The 21,411-nt window shown below is 45.4% G+C and overlaps 1 protein-coding gene across 1 annotated transcript; it reads left to right on the plus strand.

Annotated features, from left to right (window-relative positions):
* Positions 1-17,027: 17,027 nt before the first annotated feature.
* Positions 17,028-20,085, plus strand: LOC138626621 (protein FAM110A). Its single transcript, XM_069708379.1, has one exon. The coding sequence runs from the start codon at positions 17,185-17,187 to the stop codon at positions 18,598-18,600; it is 1,416 nt and encodes a 471-aa protein (XP_069564480.1). The 5' UTR covers positions 17,028-17,184; the 3' UTR covers positions 18,601-20,085.
* Positions 20,086-21,411: the final 1,326 nt, after the last annotated feature.

Raw genomic sequence — 21,411 nt, forward strand, 5'->3', positions numbered from 1 at the left:
CTGGTCAACATGTGGTTATCACTTTTATTGCATTGTGTAAACGTTGTTTCTGAAACTTGTTCTCTAATAATTGTATCATGGTACTCTTTAAGATCCTAGTGATATACAGTGTGCACATTTGATCATGTAGGCTGTATTGCACGCTAACAAAGACTTTGAATTACCAGGGTTTTCCCTAAAGGTTTCTGGTGAGCAGTTACTTGACTAAAAACCTAATATTTTTACTATTATCATGACGGTATCTATTTAACAATGCTAAATAAAAGTCGTAGAACAAAGCTTACAGCGAACGGATTTAGACTACACAACAAGCTGTTAGGACGGGTCCAGATGAAATTGTATTTCTATCTGATCCGTGTTCTCATCGATCCAGTTCTTTATCATGTGTCATAGAAGTCGGGGAAATCCTGGAGTTATTAGTCACTTACTGGACTTGGTATTCTGGGAACTGAACAGACTTTGCAACACATCTTTGTGAACATCTGTCCCACCTTTTTCTTTGTGCTCATGTGTACTTTGTCTTTGTGTACACCTGACAGAAGTTCAGTCCCTCACGTGGTGTAAAGGGGTAAAACTCACAAGGGCACAGTGACTGTTCACTAACTACACGACATGCCTGGAATCCACTGCTTTAATCACTGCTTTGAACGCAGGTCTGTCCGTAGCAGGACGATGCCCTCGCATAGGTGGATGTTTTTGCGTTCGTAATGTGACTTTCCTCGAGAAAAAGAGATGTCCTAACTTTAGACTTCAGTGCCTCACTAGCGAGACTTGTTGACGTCCACAAACGTATGCAAACAGTAGTCTTTTGGGCTTTGACGGATTTCTTTAAAACCCCAAAACCTTCCACACAGCAGACACATCTCCTTTCATGGCCACAAGTTCTCCTGGTTCATCTCTGGTTTCTTTCTCTTGATTCTGCAGCTCTCTTTTCTCTTCTTGAATGTGTTATCGCTGTTAACAGACTGTTATGCTACCTGGCTCGCTAGCTAATGTACCCAGCATGCAATTCAGCGCTGTAAACTTAAAGATGTACCATTGTTAGTGTTATAGGTTGTTTATGTGTCACAAATGATAAAGTTATAACCAGTAGGAAGAAGGGTACGCAGTGGTACAGGCTCCTCTCCTATTAAACTGAATGGTGTTGTGTTGCCTCTATGCAGCACAGTGGTGGTTACCGCCACGTAACCTCGGTTCCATGAGGATCTGTAGTTTGCTGCTAAAAGGAAACTTACAGTAATTGTTTCTACTGTGTGCAGGTATGGTGGTATATGGAAAATCATATTGTAGTGGTCTTAAAATGTTTACTGGGTGAACCGGTACAAAGTCTCAAAGAATTGAAGTGTGGTTTTAGTTAAATCGGAGGGCCAGCAGAGATTAATACAACTTATTAACATTGAATACAGAGTTTTCTCTTTTCCAAGGCAGTACGGTTTATCTAATATATTTGGGGTGGGGGGGTCATTAGCTATGGGAGAAGTCACATGTTGCCCTGATGAAGTCTTCATGTTTAAATGAGCCCATGATATTTGCGTTGACTATTTGCAGCCTTTTTGAGTATGCGAATGTCAACATAAGCTGAAAGTCATCCTCAGACGCGCCTGATGATAACAAGTCCCTCCAAAAATCTGAATCAAAAATCCGTTCCACTCTCTGTTGACTCAGCTCGGGCTGATTTCCTCAGGAGATTCACACAGTTTGATATTTGTACCTCGCCGGGTGCAGGGTGACGGAGACGAGGCCTGCCGGGGCACGTCGGTGTGTAATATGAGCGGTAATGTGAGGAGTTAGCCGCGTGCGTGTGTGTGTGTGTGTGTGTGTGTGTGTGTGTGTGTGTGTGTGTGTGTGTGTGTGTGTGTGAGCGTGTGTGTGAGCGTGTGTGTGAGCGTGTGTGTGAGCGTGTGTGTGTGTGTGTGTGTGTGTGTGAGCGTGTGTGTGTGAGCGTGTGTGTGTGTGTGTGTGTGTGTGAGCGTGTGTGTGAGCGTGTGTGTGTGCGTGTGTGTGTGTGAGAGCGTGTGTGTGAGCGTGTGTGAGCGTGCGTGTGAGAGTGTGTGTGTGTGTGTGTGTGTGTGTGTGTGTGGTATGTCAGAAAGGACCTAGAGCCGCTGTAACTTTGCACCCCTCCCGTCTCAACTGATTAATCGAGACAGAGAAATGTAAAATGTTTTGTTGTGTAAACGTCCATCGGGGCGTCAGTATTCACTCACTGTTGTGCTGGCAAGTGAGCTTGTGTGTGCACATACGTGTATCATGGATCAGAGTCTTGGGCAAAATGAGAAGGCGCCTCACACTCACTAATGCTTTTAATCCACCTGCCTCCTCTGTGTCTCGGAGCGAAGGTGTGCGTTCTCATGCAGGTGTGATAGCGCTGCCGGAAGGCCGGCTGGGACGCTCTCAAGGTATTATGTTGAAAATATTCCCTCCTGGCACAGAGAGCGTGTAGCTTTCAGCTGGAGGGAGGAACGAGACAAAAGGGGAGGCTGGAATTTGAAAGTGAAGTGGAATTAAAAGTACATCTCCAGTTCCAAAAAAGTTTGGACGCTGTGTAAAATGTAAATAAAATCAGAATGAAATGATTTGCAAATCATATAGACGCGTATTTAATTGTAAATAGACCAAAGACTACATATCAAATGTTGAAACTGAGGAATTTCATTGTTTCATGAAACATATATGGCCAGGGTCATGTTTACCACTGTTTTGCATCACTTATTTTCTTTCTTTTTTTTTACAACACTGTAAACGTTTGGGAACTGAGGAGACCAGTTGGTGGAGTTTTCAAAGTGAAATGTGGTCCCGGACTCTTCTACGACGGAGCCATGCTGTTGGAATAGGTGCAGAATGTGGTTGGACGTTGTTCTGCTGAAATAAACAAGACCTTCCCTGAAAGAGACGTTGTCTGGATGGCAGCATATGTATCATTCAGCATTAATGCTTCCTTCCAGATGTTCAAGCTACCCATGCCATGTGCACTAATGCATGTTTGTTTTTTGTTTTATAATCTTCACACAACTTTTCCGGTCTTTTGTTGCCCCTTTTCCAACTTTTTTTTTAGATGTGTTGCTGCACCAAATTCAAAATTAGCAGATATTTTTCATAAAACAATACAATTTCTCAGTTTCAACATTTGATATGTTGTCTGTGGTCAATTTTCAATGAAACATGGGTTTATGTGATTTGCAAATCATTGCATTCCTTTTTTATTTACATTTTACACAGCGTCACAACTTTTTGGGAAACCGAGTTGTAGATTTGAATGTTTCTTTTGTATGTGATGAAGAAGAAGTGGAAGAAAGGGAGGAGAGCCCGATTGGCAGCGCCGGCGGAGAAGGTGTCAGAATTTGTTGACCCAGCCGAACTATTTATTGTCCCGTCTCGTGGGCCCCCCCCACTGTGTTTCTGACACGATGGCTTTTCCTGTGCAGCGAGGAGTCGGCGTGGACGTCCGCTCCCTGCTGCTGCCTCCGGAGAACCTCTGACATGTGTGTGTGTTGGACTTCAGACGGCCGACTTTGTGTCGGTTTGTATACATGTGTTTCAGTGTGTACCACAGGGAGGGTGGTGTGGTGCGCCCCGCCCTGCTGACTCCTTTAAATAAGCAGCGCTGTGTGTTTGGACTGTGAGGAGGGAGGGCAGCCTGCAGGGAATGAAGGAAACTACTGATGGGGAGGAAGACAAGTGCATGTATGGACATTTGTTTTATTTTTTTTATTAACTGGACACAAAGCTTTCTATATAAACTTACAGGAATCCTCTCCAAGTGTTCCAGTAATAAAGCTTCTCCTGAACTACTGTTTTGCCGGTCTTAATGACAGGATATCCTCGACCACACCTCCTCCATAATCATATTCTTTTTCCTTCATTCGCCAGCTGAGTGTTATCCCACTTCCCCTCACTGACTTTCTCACTTACTAGAAAGCATTGTTTGTTATCTTGGCTCAATCTATTGGAAAGGAAGAGGCAAATGTTCTCTAGAATTTCTTTGAGAAACTGTTAGTGATTTATTTGGATGCTGTCAGACGTGGAGAAGAGAGTCCACTGATTATTGTTTTATATCCCTTTATTATTTCAATTCTTATTTCAGTAGTGTCCACCTGTTTTAAACTGCAAAAACCTTCAGACATGCACTTCGCTACGTAAATATCAAGTCGGTTTATATCTTTTTACTTGTAAATTTGATTTTTTTTTTTTTTTTACTGCAAGTGCAAGAAATTTGCTTTCAAAGCAGTTGAAGTTAGAAATTCTTCCACGTGTGACTTCTCTGTTTACATTTTCACGAGGCCAGGTTATACGAGGAACGTTTTCTTACCATATCTGAAATTAAATATGCTTATTTTGGTCTATTGCGTTACACTCTGGGGACACCAGCGCACATTTCAGCTGTCGCCCTCTGAACAGTTGAGTAAAGAATGAAAAGAGTTTCAACCCCGCTCTCTTTCTTTCCTCTGCACAGCTGGTCAGTCGATGCACGACGTGAATGTTGGGAGTCCTGGTTTTAGAAATCACACCCAACAACCACGTCTGAATTATTATACTTGCTGCTTAGCCCTGCACTATTTGATATAGTGAGATGACGGGACACAATGCAGGCAGTGCAGCTGGAGTCACTGAGACAGGAGTTTGAAGTTTATCGAATGCCACAACACAGTTTGTGACATTGTGAGACTCGAGGTTCGTTATCACACTGATTTCATTCATTGTTATGGTGACAATCAAGAGGTAACTAGCAGGACTGCCTTATTAATCTGCCTGCAATGTGCACTTGTACATAGGAGGCTGATATAGCTCTTAAATAATACCACGATATTCCATGTTTTTCTGTGATAAGATGACAAAAGGCAAAACAGTATTTTATTATAAATTTAAGAATAGTCAATCACAACAAAATATGTGTTGTCGGCATAAACACAACATTTCTCCTTCAAGTATTCAGTGAAGACTGACATATCACTGTGGTTTGTTCTCCATCTAATGGTTTCTAACCGACCCACTTCCCCTCTCCTGAACTGAGTCCTCCACGGTGGAGCTGCTGGCAGCCGTGCGTGATGTAACACATAATGTAGGTCATACCGTCACAGTATGACGTCATCGTGTAAACAAGGGGAAATATTGCCCTTATCATTGTGAATAAATCAATATGTAGGTATTTGAGCAGCAGCACATTGCCTCAACAGATGATGCTGTGCTGCATTACAGCAATAGTTTATTCAGAGTAAGCTCTTTGTTTTTGTTTGCTTGCTTTATTTACATGCTGATAGTAGATGGAGATAAGGAAGGAGGGCAAGGGGTAGAGGAACTGGCTTTTTGATGGATTTCTGTGCTTCCATGACAGTTTATAAGGTAATAAATAGGACTCTAACGCACCATTATTTTCATATTTGATTAATTTGCAGTTTTCTTTTTATATATTGTCCACAAATTTAATGTTATAAAAAAATAAAAAAGAAGTAAGAAGTGCCTGTGTAAAGAAATACCTGACCAGCTGTTCAAAAATCTAACATTTTTAGATTTCAGAAGCTGCAACAGGGGCTGTTTTGTGTTTTTCTACTGGAGTACTGACTTAAATTAAGCAATTATTCAACATCTTCTGAAGCTCAGTTATTCTTTCATTGATTAATTGTTGCTCGTAATGCGTCATGTTTCTAGCAAGTTGTGACAAATTTTTAAACTATACAATTAGTCTTTAAATGTCTTTAGAGTTTCACCTGCTGCCGGCTCTTTCCAGGGAAAAAAATCCTCCTGGGAACAGGAAGTTGTGTTTTCTATTTTCAGCTGCAGAGGCCTGAACTGCGTCACTTTTTGGGGGGATAAGCAGAAAAAGACGTTTCTGTGAGAAGCAGTCGCCTCATAAAAACCCACAAAATCGGAATTGAACTTGGCACTGAATTTTTTTTTAAATTTTTTTTTAAACGCAGATAATTTTGCCCTGTTTGACCGCTGTCTCCGCGCTGATCACTGGAGATGCTTCACCTACTTTTCAGGAACCTGCAGGATTAGATAAATGAATCCCTGTTTCCATTTCTGGTGCTGCTGTCAGAGGTGGAAATGGCCCTTCGGAAGAAAGATGAGAAAGTGTCGGGAAGGTCACGTGACTGCGAGGTAACGAGCTCTTGTTTTCCTGCTTTCCCAGCGCCCTTCCTGCTTCTTGTCAGAGTGGGCGGAGTCTTCCTGAGCGGAGGGAGGAGACGGAGGGGAGTGTATTATACTGAGGAGCAGAGAGGGAGGCTTCAGGTTAGTGTTCATTTGGCTGGCGCGCACACATACCGGCACTGTGTCGCTCGCACAGACTCGACCTGCTTCTCTCAGAGACTCGGCTGCTTTCAAGCTGCAGCTCTGTTGTTATTTTCCCTGAACTCTAGAAACCTGCTTTAGGACCCCGTTGACATCCTGTAAGTAAACTTTGTCTTCTGTCCTGTTTGAGCGGCTGCAGTGTGTGGGCACGGGGTTGTGTTTGTGTACTTAAAAGGAGGGAGGGCTTGTTGCTCTGCCAGGTATCCATGGCACATTTTATCACTTGAAAGTCATGTTTTGAGTGTTTTTTTTTATTTTAATTTGTGTGTGTGTGTTTTAATGATTTATTATTTTATTCTCCTCATTAGAAGATGTTCAGTCATCTGTTGTGCTGCAGAGCAACTGAAAACCTTCATGGTAACAGAAGCAGATTGTCTTTTTGTGCGTCTGCTTCCTCGTCCTTGAGACAGAATGCCAAATCTAAAAATATTGGTCTTGATTATAACATTTGGCAGCTCTGCTCCGGGACTATTTTCACCCTCTCAGCTGTAGTGGCATGCTGGCAGGCTGGACTTACCGCAGTCTGATGTTGACATTTGATTCAGGGCAGAAAGAGAAAGGGTTTCAGAGGTGCTTCAGTTTGATGAGTTCATCTTCTCCATTTCTAATGTAACTAATGTTTTTAAAGAAGAGAGGACGAAATGTTTTGAGCACATCACAACCAAAACAAACAGACTTCATGAGCGCTCTGCTGACTCAGTACCTGTGTGATTATAAAGAGTTAACTGTGTGTGTGTGTGTGTGTGTGTGTGTGTATGTGTATATCTGAGTAAGGACAGCAGTATGTGATTGTGTCCACGCCTGTGTGTCTCTGGAATGTGTTCATCACCACACCACATTGAAGGGGGCCTGTGTGGGTGGGTGGGACTTTCTCTCTCCCTGCGTTTTTTGTGTTTGCCTTTAGGCTCTGCACCACAGGTGTGTGTGTGTGTGTGTGTGTGTGTGTGTGTGTGTGTGTGTGTGTGTGTGTGTGTGTGTGTGTGTGTGTGTGTGTGTGCGTGCGTGCGTGCGTGCGTGCCTGTGTGGCTGTTCAAGTGTGCCCTTCATGCATTTTGTGTCTTTTTAGGATGCAGCTCCATGTAGTTTCATTCATATGTACTTTGTGTGTGCATTTGTGCCCCCCAGGTGTGTGTGTGTGTGTGTGTGTGTGTGTGTGTGTGTGTGTGTGTGTGTGTGTGTGTGTGTGTGTGTGTGTGTGTGTGTGTGTGTGTGTGTGTGTGTGTGTGTGTGTGTGTGTGTGTGTGTGTGTGTGTGTGTGTGTGTGTGTTATCTAACTGATTAGCTCCAGCTGTGTGTGGTGAGAGGAGTTGCCTCCAACCAGTGATGCGAACCCACACTCTCATTTAGATCTATACTCAGATCAGTTTTGGGAGGACTCATAATCAGCAGAAATACTCTGCTGCATCAGTTATTATTTCGCCCTCCGGAGGTTCAGCAATGCCAGAACCTCTACTGAAATTGTAAATTCAAGTTGTAAGACAGACTGGATATAAAAGTGTTCATAGCTTCAGGTCTGTAAAATGGTTCTGATCCAGAAGTGTCTTCAGCTGCAATCCCAGCGAGTGCCACTAGAGGTCGGCTCCAAAAAGCCTCCGGCTCCATAGACTCCCATTCAACTTCTCTCATCAAATCCAAAGTGAATAAAATGTGTCCATCAGTTATCTCGGTGTTGTTAGCTAAAGTCACTCCTTCTTATTAGTTTTCTGGAGGTCCATCTGAAAATAATCCCTCATTTAGTAAATAAGTGTGTTTTTGGGTGCATGTCTGCTAGTTATCCAGAAAAATAAGCACCAAACAGAATTATTACTTCTGAAGAATTTTCGAATGAAAGTCCTTTTAAAATGCATCAGAAACCTTTGTGTTGCTTAAATTTCCCTGCAGTCATGCATTCAGCCGTTATAAATGACACTACTTTGATATTATACATCCACAAAAACGTTCCTTTAACTCATTAAAAAATTCTTCCATCACATTTCCTCCAAGTCACTGAACAAATGAGGATCTTGGAAGAGAAAACATGATGTTTCCTCCTCCACCTTCCTCAGAGGATGTGCTCTGTGGATATACGAGTGCATATCACACCTTTTTTTTTTTAAGCTGGTTATTGGACTACGGTTGGCTTCCCAAATATTCATGCTTGTACATGCTCATCTTTAAACTGAGTTTGAAGGTGAGCTCAGAAACTTTTCCTCCTCCAGCTGCAGGAATGTATAAACAGTTTTCTGATGTCAGACTCCTGCACAGACGTCATTCTGACCACAGGCACAACAACACGTCTCAAATATGATGTAAACATATTTTTTGGTGAGGGGTTGCTTTTTTTATTATTAATTTGCAAGAGAAACACTGCAGAAAACTTAAATACATCTTGAACTTTCTTCTCTTCTTCTCTCGTTCTCTCGCTATCAAGGCATGCAAATTTATTTTACACACTCATAACATGAAATGTAGAGAAATGTTTTTGTTTATGTGCCAACTGAATGAGTTTTTTTCCTCCTTCTTTACTAATGCTGTCAGATCACAGATGTTCTCGCATGTTTGTCTTCAATGCTTGTTTTAGTTTTCCTGCGGGAACACTCAGCCACCTGCTCTGCACTGATTACCTCCTCAGTCAAAACTCTCCTCCCCACACACACACACACACACACACACACACACACACACACACACACACACACACACACACACACACACACACACACACACACACACACACACGAGGTGGGATTTCATCGGACCGTCCCCGGCCCACCCCTGGGTGTAATTGTGTGTGTGTTTCCCGGGGACCACAGACACAGACAGTGATGGGCAGAGGTGGAGGGAGGGGGGCGAGGGGGTCCGTCCAAAGATGGAGGAGGATGCTATAATAACTGGCTTCTGGTTCAGTGGTTGTTTTTGCAGATGACTAGACTCCAGTGTGCATAACAGTTGCATAACCGTGCAGTTCAGACACTTCAGTCATGCATGTCGGCCGAGCTCTGCATCGGGCCAGAGCTGCTTTCTGTGTGAAGGGAGGTCCGCTGCGCCGCTGCTCACCTCTCCGTCTTCATTAGCTGTCGGAGAAGCTCCCTAAATCAGCCCTGAGGGAGGGAGGGGGGGAGGGGCTGATAACCTTTTGAACTCTTCTTTTTAAGCTTTTTTATTGACTTAAAAACTGAAGCTGGGGAGTCCCAGCGATGAACAGCAGCCTGCGTCGCACATAAGGGCTGGGTAATATTATATCGATATGAGACCAACCATCAACCATCAATGATGTCATCGTTGGTTTGTGAACGTTATGACACGCCCCCAAAACCAGGTCTTCTTGAATCTTCTTTTCTAATGAATGAGGGATTATTTTCAGATGGACCTCCAGAAAACTAAGAAGAAGGAGTGACTTTAGCTAACAACACCGAGATAACTGATGGACACATTTTATTCACTTTGGATTTGATGAGACAAGTTGAATGGGAGTCTATGGAGCCGGAGGCTTTTTGGAGCCGACCTCTAGTGGCACTCGCTGGTATTGCAGTTGAAGACACTTCTGGATCAGAACCATTTTACAGACCTGAAGCTACGAACTCTTTTATATCCAGTCTGTGTACGAGACTAAATATTGTCTTAGTTGTTGGATATCATAATATCAACAGACGGCATACACCAATCAGCTGCAACATTAAAACCACTGACAGGTGAAGCATAAACTACAATAACAATAAATCCACACTTCATAGAGATTATAATCATCTTGAAATTCTTTTTAATTCCCTTAATTTTTCTGCAAAAAATTTCATGAGCAGAATCTGACAGCATAAAGTACTCTGGTCAAACAAAACTCGCTTTATAAAACTCTGAGCCCCATGGTTCTCTAAGTTCATTAAAACATTAAATAAAAGGTCAAAACTAGAACTTTTCTGTGATGTGCAGCATGCTTAGATATCTTTTTTTGTTTTATCAGATAGTGCATAAAAAAGTCAAATTCCCCCAATTTTACCGCAAAAAAACTCACTTAAAACGCAGCAAATTACATCGCAACTTTTGAGAGAATCCACATCAAACATTTTAGATCGCAACAATCACAAGAAAAAAAATCCAGGAGCGACTCAATAATGTTCAGTTGCTATTCAATCTGAGAGAGAAGTGTTGATTGAGTTTAATGGTCGGTTTGGAGAGTGTGATCTGTGGTGCTGTTGAACTGCACTGGGTTATTCTGACAGATGTTCCCATTATGTTCTGTATTTAACCCAATACATTTGAATGGGAAGAACAAAATATTAGGAACAGCTGTCAGTATATCTGTCTGTCTGTTTCTGTAGTGGCTTTAGTTCAGTTTGCACTCTGGACTCTCCTTGTTTTTCCTCCCGTGTTGTTATTCCAGTGGTTAGATGGTGCCGTACAGGAATCCTATTCATTGTGGGATTCCTTTGCAGCCGTTGCCAGTTTATTGTGTGCAGGCTTCATGGCAAAGAGGCAAGTCCAAGTGTCCAGAAATAGACGGGTGCAGTTCGCCGTGAAACCGTGTCCACCTGCTGGGTGCACAAACACTCCAGCTGACCGCCATTGTTTGTTTTTCTACCTGTTGTGAAATGCGTCACTGCTTCCTGGTGACATCACATCCTGCTCATCACTCCAAATATCACTCCACCTCCTCAATGGGAATATAGAATTAGAGTTGAGTTTCATATAATATTAATATAATGTAGTTTCTACTTGTTGTAGTTCTATTAAATGACCCATTTGGTGAAGTCGGGTCTCTTTTGGTCCTTTTTGGTCGCTCCGAGCACCCGTACCGTAACACCACGGATAGTCACGCACTTACAATCCTAGAGGAGGCTAGCTGGACCGGTTTGGTTTGAACACATGACACGGAGCTAAAATGTTAAAAACACATGAGAACATGGATATCTTTGTTCATCAGATATCTTTGTTCATCAGATATCTTTGTTCACTAGATATCTTTGTTCACCAGATATCTTTGTTCATCAGATATCTTTGTTCATCAGATATCTTTGTTCATCAGATATCTTTATTCATCAGATATCTTTGTTCATCAGATATCTTTGTTCACCAGATATCTTTGTTCATCAGATATCTTTGTTCATCAGATATCTTTATTCATCAGATATCTTTGTTCACCAGATATCTTTGTTCACCAGATATCTTTGTCCATCAGATATCTTTGTTCATCAGATATCTTTGTTCATCAGATATCTTTGTTCATCAGATATCTTTGTCCATCAGATATCTTTGTTCATCAGATATCTTTGTTTATCAGATATCTTTGTTCCAACCAGACTGAGTTAGCTGATCAGTTTAGTGTTTCTATGTTCTGTATTTATTCAGTTGGAGACTAGAAATCCTCTGTTGCTAGGTGGTTGCTAAGGGTCAGACTACTTCCTGGAGTAGTAAACATTACATATGTTACATAAGAGTCAGCTGATTGTTTTCCAGGTCTTAGTCATACCCCAATGTGTTGCCATGGAAATGGAGATCACGCCAACAAAAAGTTTTACATTTTGAGAGTGAATTGCTCCACAATATGAAAACATTTAGATTACATGTTTTATTTAGTTGGAAACTTCTTTAATCACAATATTAGGCACAAGCGCTTAATAATAATAATAATAATAATAAATAATAATGCGCACCCTTGAGTGTAATGTTTCTTACTCCACCACTGGAGAGTTTGTTAATGAACCCGATGTCTTCCTGAGTTTCAGCCTGGATGTTGACTCTGTGTTTAGGTGGGGTTTCTCTTGTTTTCTAGACTATCAGGGATCAACGTCTGCTGGGACCAAGGCCTCCGAGATACGACCGGCCAGCTGGCGTCACAGTTTACACACACATGAGCGCACCTTGTTCCTGTCCTTCAGTGTTTGGACCCTCTGAGCTGCATCTTCCTGTTTTTTTTTATTTTTATTTTTTTTCTAAGAATACGAGTATAGAAACGATCTTTCCTCTTTTCCTGAAACCCGTTTCCTCTTGTGTTGCTGTTTATTCAGTCACTCAGATACTTAGCGCTAGAAAATTTTGGCGTGGCAAATTGCTCCCAGTCCTGGTGTCTGTCTGTAATTAGTTTTAAACAGGCTGCTTGGTAAAAGAGTCCAGTCATCCCTCCATTTCAGCTGCTTTCTGGTCCCAGTGATCCGGATCACAGCTCCCCTTTATCTCTTTCACTAACATCTGACACCATCTCCCGGACACACACAGCAGCTATCACAAGCCATATCATGACCCTCTAATATGCTGGTTGGAAACTGGAATGTAAGAGCAGTCAGCGGTCCGCATAGTTTTGTAATAATCAGACCGAGTTTCCATCGCTTGAATAGAAATATCATTCCTCGGTTTGACGCTGCGGTCGCAGCCCGTTGGAGACATCAGCTGTTTGTGGGAGAAGAGAACATGAGCGGAAAAGTAAAAGACGGAAAGTTCGGAGGAAAAAAAAAAGGAGACACACAGGCTGAGGGATGTTTTTGTTTCCTCTCCTCTCACACACACACACACACACACACACACACACACACACACACACACACACACACACACACACACACACACACACACACACACACACACACACACACACACACAGGGCCGACGGCCTGCGGTGTGCTGATCAATGCGCACCTCGCTGCCGGCTGCAGGAGGTGTGAACGGTGTGATCAGTTAGTCTGCTGCAGAGATGGATGTTAAGCTGCTCGACTCTTTTCAACGAGGACGTGAATGACCAAAGCTGCTGTTTTGTTAAGTTGGCCTCCATCCAGGCCGGCGGTCGTTGATGGTTCCTCTCGATGCCGAGCGCTAACGAAGGAGCGGAAACAGGTTGACATTTACATACTTGTACCAAATGTAAACCTGCAGTGGTGTGAATTTATTTAGCAGCCTGACGAGAATGATGATCAGTACTTCTACCTCTTTGTGTTCCTGGGCTCTTTACGCATGTGTGAGCAGAGACTGAATAATGAATGGATCATGGGATCATTGTTCCCAGCAGAGATGGGTTTACTCCTTTTGTGTCATTGGGATTTGTCGACTATAGTAATCGTGATCTAAGTGTGTGTCAGAGGCCCGTTGGTCACCAGCAGCATGCTACGTTGTAGAGAAAGACAGAGAGGAGGCCCGGCTAGTGTGTGACCACCACTCATCGGACCGGGACCTGTTTTCCTCAGTATTTACTTGAGCCCCGAAAGGACCAAGTGCAGCCAAAGGTTGGCCCTTCTTAAAGAAATCGGCCTCTTTGTGGACATGAAAAGGGTCTAAATGTGGACCAGAGGAGTGTGTGTGTTTCAGAGGAGGCCTGTGAGGGTAATGACAAGGCCACGGCCTACTAAACCTGAGGTGGCTGAGGTTTCTGGGACCAGACGTTCGTCTTCACCGGTTCTGGTAAAGCCCTTTTCTATCGGATGCGTTTCTATAATTACCTGCAGTTTTCAGTGTGAGTGAGGAGGCAGAGGAGGGTGGTTCTTTTCTGGGTGTTTTTGAGCAGTTCTTTTAAAGCCGGGGTCTGGTGACACTACACTAGTTCTTCAGGAGATTTTTAAGAAAAGCATTGGAGTCACAAACGGTCACAAAAATTAGTGAAATAAAATTCTTCTTTAAAAAATGAGACTATGACTGTGACTATGAAATATTTTAGTTTTTCTTGCATTTAAATGTTCTGGAGGTTGGGTACTGGACGTGTGTCAGTGGTGAGTTTGTAGTTTTTACCAACAATAAGTTGAATTCAAGCAAACTGTAATATTTGCAGGACCTTGTAATTTATTAAAATTCCCAATATTTTTCTTCAAAAAATGTCATCAACAGAAGCTGTGCTGAAAAAGTTAACGACATGAAATAAATCTTTTCAAACGAAACTTTTTATTAACAAAAATAACTTATTTACCATCAGAAAGACTCAGCTCCTGTTTTCATCACCAAATAAAACTCTGGAGGAAACCTGAACAAGAGGAGAAACAGGAAGTGACGGGGTTTGTGGGAAATGTGGTCTTCACATTAAAATGATGATTAAATGTTTGTGATCAAAGGAAGTGATTCCATATTACTGGATGTTAAATGAGTTTTGTCCACACGTCCAGTTGTCAGAGACGTCTCTTTGTTTGTTTCATCCAGCAGGTCTATGTGTTGAATGAACATGAATTAAACAGCATCTAAAGCTCTTATTTTGACAGCTGATGTCGTCCTTGTTTCTATATTCCAGTCACAGACGCTCTGTTCTGGAAACATACGCAGCTTCTAGGACCTTTTAGGAGCTTTTACCTCCACGGTCCTCTAAGTTCAATAAATAGAAAAAAAGTTTAGAGCTAAAATATTTCTGTGATGTGCGGCAGCATTTTTATCAGGTGGTACTAAAAAAAAAAAATAGCATCTTTTTTTCTCAACTTAGGTTTTCTTTCTAATTCCTGCAATTTTACACAAAAAACTCACTTAAAACTTTGCAAATTACAACAAAGCTTTTTCGAAAATCCGCCGCAAAAAGAAACATTCAATCCCAAAGAAGCGTTGAAATCCTGGCGTGTCTGATTTCCGGCGGTCTCCAGTGGGTCACTGTCTCAGGTGCAGCAGCGTTGTGTGTCATGTGCTCGGCTTGTTGTTGCGTTGTGTGCTAAAAGGGAATTCCACTGATTTTCCTCAACAGTGTGTTTACACTGCGTGTTGCAACGCAGCGGTCAGGTTGCATCGTGGATAGGCACCTGGTGTGTGTTTGTTTGTTTGTGTGCTTCTGAACGCTCCAGATGTCCCAACGCTGGTGATGATGTCATCATCTTGTGTTTTTGTTGTTGTTTTGTTTTGTCTTCCTTCAACCAGAAACCAAACCGCTCCTCCTTTTCCTTTCCCAACACTCCAACTTCAGCATCCGTTCAGCGCTCTCTCCGTCGTGCTTTGACTGCTTCCTGCTCCGTCTCCCGTGTGAGCGCTCCGACTCCCAGAGGGTTTGTGACGGCTTCTGGTGGCCTGATGTTTGTGAATCGTTGTTTTCTGTGATGCAAATGTGTTTAATTTAAGCCGGACTATTTTAAACTCTTCTGTGGATTGTCGCGTGGTTGGGATGAAAGCAGTGTGTGTGTGTGTGTGTGTGTGTGTGTGTGTGTGTGTGTGTGTGTGTGTGTGTGTGTGTGTGTGTGTGTGTGTGTGTGTGTGTGTGTGTGTGTGTGTGTCGCTCTAAGTGTAAGCTGTCATGGTTGCGTTTTGCTCTCTGCCGGTCGGCTGCTCGGGGATGAGAGGATGAGAGATGTTGGGGGAAAATCAGGGTCACATGTTGAGGGAACAGGCTATAAAAAGCCTAATTAAAAATGTGTGGCTCCATGAGGAGGAGGTGGAGGAGGTGGTGGTGGTGGAGGAGAAGGAGGAGGAGGTCTACTCGCTGGGTGTGATGTAACCCTGGATTGTAAAGCTGTAAACTATAAGACTGGTTTTGTGTGTGTGTGTGTGTGGGGGGGGGGGTTGTTTTGTGGAGTTGGAGCTCAGAGAAAGAGATGAGATAATACAAACTTTCACTGGCTTTGTTCACGTTTCTTTTTCTGCTTCTTGGGTTTGGATCCATTGTTTTTTACACAACATGAAGTTAATTTGCAGTAAAGTAAAAGCAGCAGTGAGAATGTGTGAAATGTGTGAAATGGTCCTTCCAGAGTGTTTGGATGTAAGCTGATGATCCTCTCTTGTTTTCTGGGTCTTTGTTCACACTTTGTCTCCTTCTGCTGTGATGAAGACAAAGAGCTCAGTTGCCTGGCCTTCAGTGTTTTGGTAGCATCCCGCTGAGTTTGATGCAAGTCAATGTAAAATATTGCATCTGTTTTTTAGCAGTTATCCCTGCCCCCCTCCCCTTTCACCCCCTCCTCCCCCCCGCCCACCAATCATCCCCCCTCCATCTCCCTTTCAAAGAATTTTCATTTGAATGAAAGCCCTGCCTCCGTGTTTTGTTGTGCTCTGAATGGGGAGGGGAAGGGGGGTTTCAATTGGTCAGGATCCCTTTTGAGCTGCACCAATGTGAGCGCAGCCCCCCCCCCCGCCCCCTCCCCGTTCCCCACCGAGCCTCCCGGCCTGCCCTCCGATTGGCCGGCTGGGAGGAGCCAGAGACGTGGTTTTAAAGCCCGACCCTTCTGCTGCACTTCAGTGTAGAGTCCCGTCTGTGGGCCGGCTGAAGTGTGTGTGTGTGTGTGTGTGTGTTGTGGGAGTGTGTGTGTTCTCGGTGTGTGTGGATGCCATTTTTTGTTGAGAGAGCGACAGAAGACGGAGTGCTCTGCTGTTATCTGACCTGGACTTCCTCTCTTTTTTGAACTCTGCAGAGCTCGTGAAGCGGAGCAGCTGTGTGTCTCAGCTCACATCTGGACCAGGTCGGCGCCAAGGAGCCGGTCAGCGCTCCTAAAGAGGATCATCGGGGCCGTTCGAGCCGCTGCTGCGATCGCTGCCAGCTGATCCTCCAGAACTGCACTCTGGGATAAAGAGCTGCCATCAGCTGCGCTGACCCCGGTCTGCAGCCCGACGCCCCTCCGGGTCACCGCTGAGCCAACAGAGGTGGTCTGGACGGACCGATGTGGAATTTGACCCCGACTGACCCCGTCGCCATTCACTGAGCCTGGACTGGGAGAGAGAGGAGCGATACAAGAGCGAGAGAAGGAGGGAGGAAGACAGGGAGAGGAGCAGCAGCACAGCAGCGATCGGTAAGGAAGTTAAAGGGGCTCCGGGAGAGGAGGGGGGGAGTAAAAGGGGGCGAGAGGGGGGAGGGGGACAGAAAAGAGAGAGTACAAAAGAGCTATTTTCTGAAGCCCAGGGAGGATGTGGGAGAGGATGTTGGATGAGTTCATTCTCTCCTCCCGTCACTCAGTCCATCACTTTCTCCTCTTAGTGTCACTTCACACACATTTCTGTTCTAAAAGCTGTGACTGATCTCCTCCTCTCTGTCTCAGCTCCTCCAGCATGCCGGTGGAGACCCTGCGGCCCTCCGACGGCCGTCTGGCCGGAGTCCCCTTCACCTCCGCCATGCCCTTCAGGATCCTCAACAAGGGGCCGGACTACTTCCGGCGCCAGGTCGAGCCCGGGGCCCGCAAGCTGAGCGCCGTGGAGCGCCTGGAGGCCGACAAGGCCAAGTACGTCAAGAGCCAGCAGGTGGCGCTCACCCGCCAGGCCCCCATCAAACCCCCCATCATCCGCAAGCCCCTCGTGCCCCACGGCATGATGCTCCACTGCCAGATCAGCACGCCGCCGGCCCGGAAAGTTCCCCGCTGCCCCGCCGACGTGGAGAACCGAGGAGGCAGAGAGGGAGCGGGCGAGAGGAGGAAGCCCGCTCTGAACTTGGATATTCTGAATAACTTGATCAACGACGTGTGCGACGGACCGCTGCCCTGCTCCCAGTCCTCCTCCTCCACCTCCCCCTCCTCCTCGTCCCCGTCGTCAGGAGCTAAGAGCATCGGCAGCAGTCTGTCGGCGGAGCCGGACCGGAGCAACCGACTCCTCAACAACCTCAAACCCCTGAATCACGGCACCGCCGCCTCCTCGTCCACCTCCTCCTGCACCTCCTCTCCGCTCAGCAACAACCTCCGGACCCCCGCGGCAGAACTCATCCGCCGGCCGCCCCCCGTCCCGGCGCGGGCGCCCCGCATCGGGGTCCCGGTGCCGTACAGCTCCCCGAACTCGGTGACGGTGCGCAGAGTGGATGTTCGGCCGCAGGCGGAGCTCAGGAAGCCCCAGAGGGCCCAGCTGCAGCTCCGACCCAGACAGACTGCTCAGGGCCAGGTCGCACACCCTCAGGTCCCGCCTCCTCCACCCCCTCCGCCCAATCAGAACCAACCCCACCCTCAGCTCATCACCCCATCCCAGAAGCCCCTCCCCTCCCCTCCGGCCTACCTGCCGCCCAGCCCCATGCTGATCCGAGCGGGAATGATCCCGCCCGCCTCGCCCGCGTTCACCCGGATATCCAACGCCAGCTCCAAAGGTTCCGCCCGCAAGCACCCGTCGCTGCACCGCTCCAAGTCGGACCTGAGCGACCGCTACTCCCGCGCCACCGCCGACCTGGAGCGCTTCTTCAACTACTGCGGGCTCGACCCGGAGGAGGTGGAGGGGATGGGCGGCGTGGAGCGCTTCGCGCGGGCCAACTCGGACATCGTGTCGGTCTCCAAGCTGCGCAGCGTCAGCACGCCCAGCTCGGAGTGCGGCGAGGAGGCGGAGCGAGCGAGGGAGGACGGAGGGGACCAGGAGGACGAGGACGGGCCCTCCAGGGCCAACGAACGGGTCCCCTACGGCATCTCGGTCATCGAGAGGAACGCCCGAGTCATCAAGTGGCTGTACGGCATCCGGCAGGCGAGAGACATGAACAGCGCCGTCTCTAACGTATAAACCAACAGAGACTCGGAGGAGCTGGAGAACAGGGAGGAAGGGAAGCCCGGCGGTTCTGATGCCTTACGGCAGCGTTCTGGATAATCCAGTCGTTGTTTCTTCCGTTTCCTGTGAGGACTCACTTTTGCTATGGAAATTACACATCACAGATTTTTCTACGCGGGCTGGAGGTGAAAACTGCTTCTCTGCAGACGGACGATGCATCTCCCATTTTTCCTTCACGAAAAACTTCTATAACAATATTTGTATACGAAAGCAATAATAGACTGATGCAAATGATGCTGAGGAAGAGTGGTGGTCCTCATGTAAAGGTACTGTGTGTGTGTGTGTGTGTGTGTGTGTGTGTATAACAGATGATACTGTGAAAACCTTCTCACAAAAAAAAGAAAAAGCTTCCATGAACACGTTCATATTTTCTCCCAAAAAACTCCTTTTGGCTGTAAGACTGTTATTCTACAAGTTTGTGTCACAGCATGCGAGTGAAACGTTTATATAGTCACGTCAACAAAGCACACACACTTTTTTCCTCTCGCACAGAATCACAGCACGTGTGTGTGTGTGTGTGTGTGTGTGTGTGTGTGTGTGTGTGTGTGTGTGTGTGTGTGTGTGTGTGTGTGTGTGTGTGTGTGTGTGTGTGTGTGTGTGTGCATCTGAAAACACGCTCTGGTGTCTTTTGGACGAAGCTGCGCTGGTGCAGCCAGAGAAATCATTTTACTTTGTATGTGTTGGCACGGTAACAGAGCAGGTCACATGATGAGGGATGGCTGAAGCAAGTGGAACAGATTTATTATGGAAAGATGGAAAGAATAATCAAAGGATAGGTAAAAAGGAAAGAGTGAAAGGAAGCCCGCTCATGGATAAATGAAAAGGTGTGTGGATGCGTCTGCGGCTCTGAAAGCGTCTCAGGTAGTCGACATACTAACAAAAATGGACCAATATTTATTTGGAAAATGTAACTTAATGTATTTTTTAATATCGGACGACTTTGTGTACAGAATTCAATCTTTTTGGTCTTAAGTGCAATCTGATGGTATTTACTATACTTACAATATATGTAGGATCACACCTGAACACACACACACACACACACACACACACACACACACACACACACGCAGGCAGCAGACACGTGCTCGGTGTGAGTGCTGCGTGTAACATGCGCTCCAGAGAGACCTGTTGTGTATTTATTGGACTTTCTGTTTGTCGCAGCAGGACAGAGAGGTGTGTGTGTGTGTGTGTGTGTGTGTGTGTGTGTGTGTGTGTGTGTGTGTGTGTGTGTGTGTGTGTGTGTGTGTGTGTGTGTGTGTGTGTGTTCTACCACCCTCGAGTACCACCGTCAGGTTTTTTTCCAACTCTTGGAAAAAAGAGAGCAGCGCACAGCGACGGTCAGATCAGAGGCCGGAGAACACGGCGGCCCAAAGAGTCTTTAAGTGAACGCTTCACCGCGGTGTATTCTGAACTGTTAATAAAAAAGATGTTGGAGTACCTCCTTGTTCATGGTTTCTTTTTCTTTGCAAAGCCTGGTTCCTGCGTGTCTCCGCTGGTCTTCAGTGATTTTTAAGGAGTTTATGAAAATCTTGCTGCCACGTTTGTAATCTGAAATCTGGTGCAGGTCCAGTTCAGCAGAAGCAGGTGTTGAAATGTCATTTCAGCCTCAGGAATCCACCGACTGGATGGATTCACTCATCTTTGATTCCCTGAAATTATCCATAAATCCATAAAACTTGGTGTAAAATGAAACTGGTATGAAAGAGCTACTTTCACTGGTTGTTTCAACTGAAGCCGTTCACAGGAAAAATGTTTTTGTCTGCGTTCGTTGTAAGAAAGATGAAACGTTTAAAGAGTTTTTCAGGTTCGACAGGTGACGGATTTGAAAGGATACGAGTGGTTTGAGGAAGAGGAGGAGACGGTGCCGCAAGAAGGGGGCGTAGACCTCGGGTTCATTTTCAAAACTATTGTAGGAGCTTTTAACCAATCAGCATTGACTACCATATAGTTAAGAAAATCTGAGGCTCTCGAGGATGTTAATTTAAAAAGCTTTTAATAACTCATGGCTATTTAATAATAAAAAAAACATGCATCAGTGTTAAGTGTGCTTAGAAAGGTTGATAAAGAAAATAAAATAATGGGACAAAATGTAAAGCAGCAGAGACCATCAATGTCCAGAAAACACGAAGATCCTACTAATCATGTTTACTGTGATTAGATCCTGGTCAAAACACGCACGCCTCAACTTTACAAGAGTCCAAGGAAAGTGTGAGATCAGAACTCCTTGTGATGAATAAACTCACTTTAATGTAAAACTGGCAGAGTTCCCTTTGTGCTGAGTTTCAACTCATGATTACACGATTACATTACAAACCATCAAACCGGGTCTCTGAACAGTAAAATTCACCATAAAAACGTTCCTTCCCGAGCTTGATGAGCTCCTGGGATCGAACACCACTTCTGTCGAGGACTTCTGACACCTCGCGTCTGCGTTGTGGAGAGTTTTCAGACGGCTGGACCGCTGCTGCGTCTCTTCACATCCTCCCGGCATGCCTGATCTCCTCCAGGATGAAGCCTTGAGCTCACTCTTCCCTGGGTTTGAGGATTTGGAGAAGTGTGGTGCAGTGGATGATAAATATGGCTGCCTGGAGCCTTGGGCGGGAGCTGGTCATCGTTGACAGCAGCCGCCCGATGTCCTCGGCAGCTCTGATTAAACCAGCCAGCGACACCGAGGCGGAGATCCAACAGGCCGACGCATCACAACCGTTTAAAGGCTCAAGAGATGGAAGAGGAGCAGAAGGGAGGAAACGAAGGAAAAAGTGG

This window comes from Brachyistius frenatus, unplaced genomic scaffold (assembly GCF_029030835.1).
Source record: "Brachyistius frenatus isolate BFR_SWC_R1_liver_20210118 unplaced genomic scaffold, ASM2903083v1 Contig_75, whole genome shotgun sequence".
Lineage (NCBI taxonomy): Eukaryota > Metazoa > Chordata > Actinopteri > Embiotocidae > Brachyistius > Brachyistius frenatus.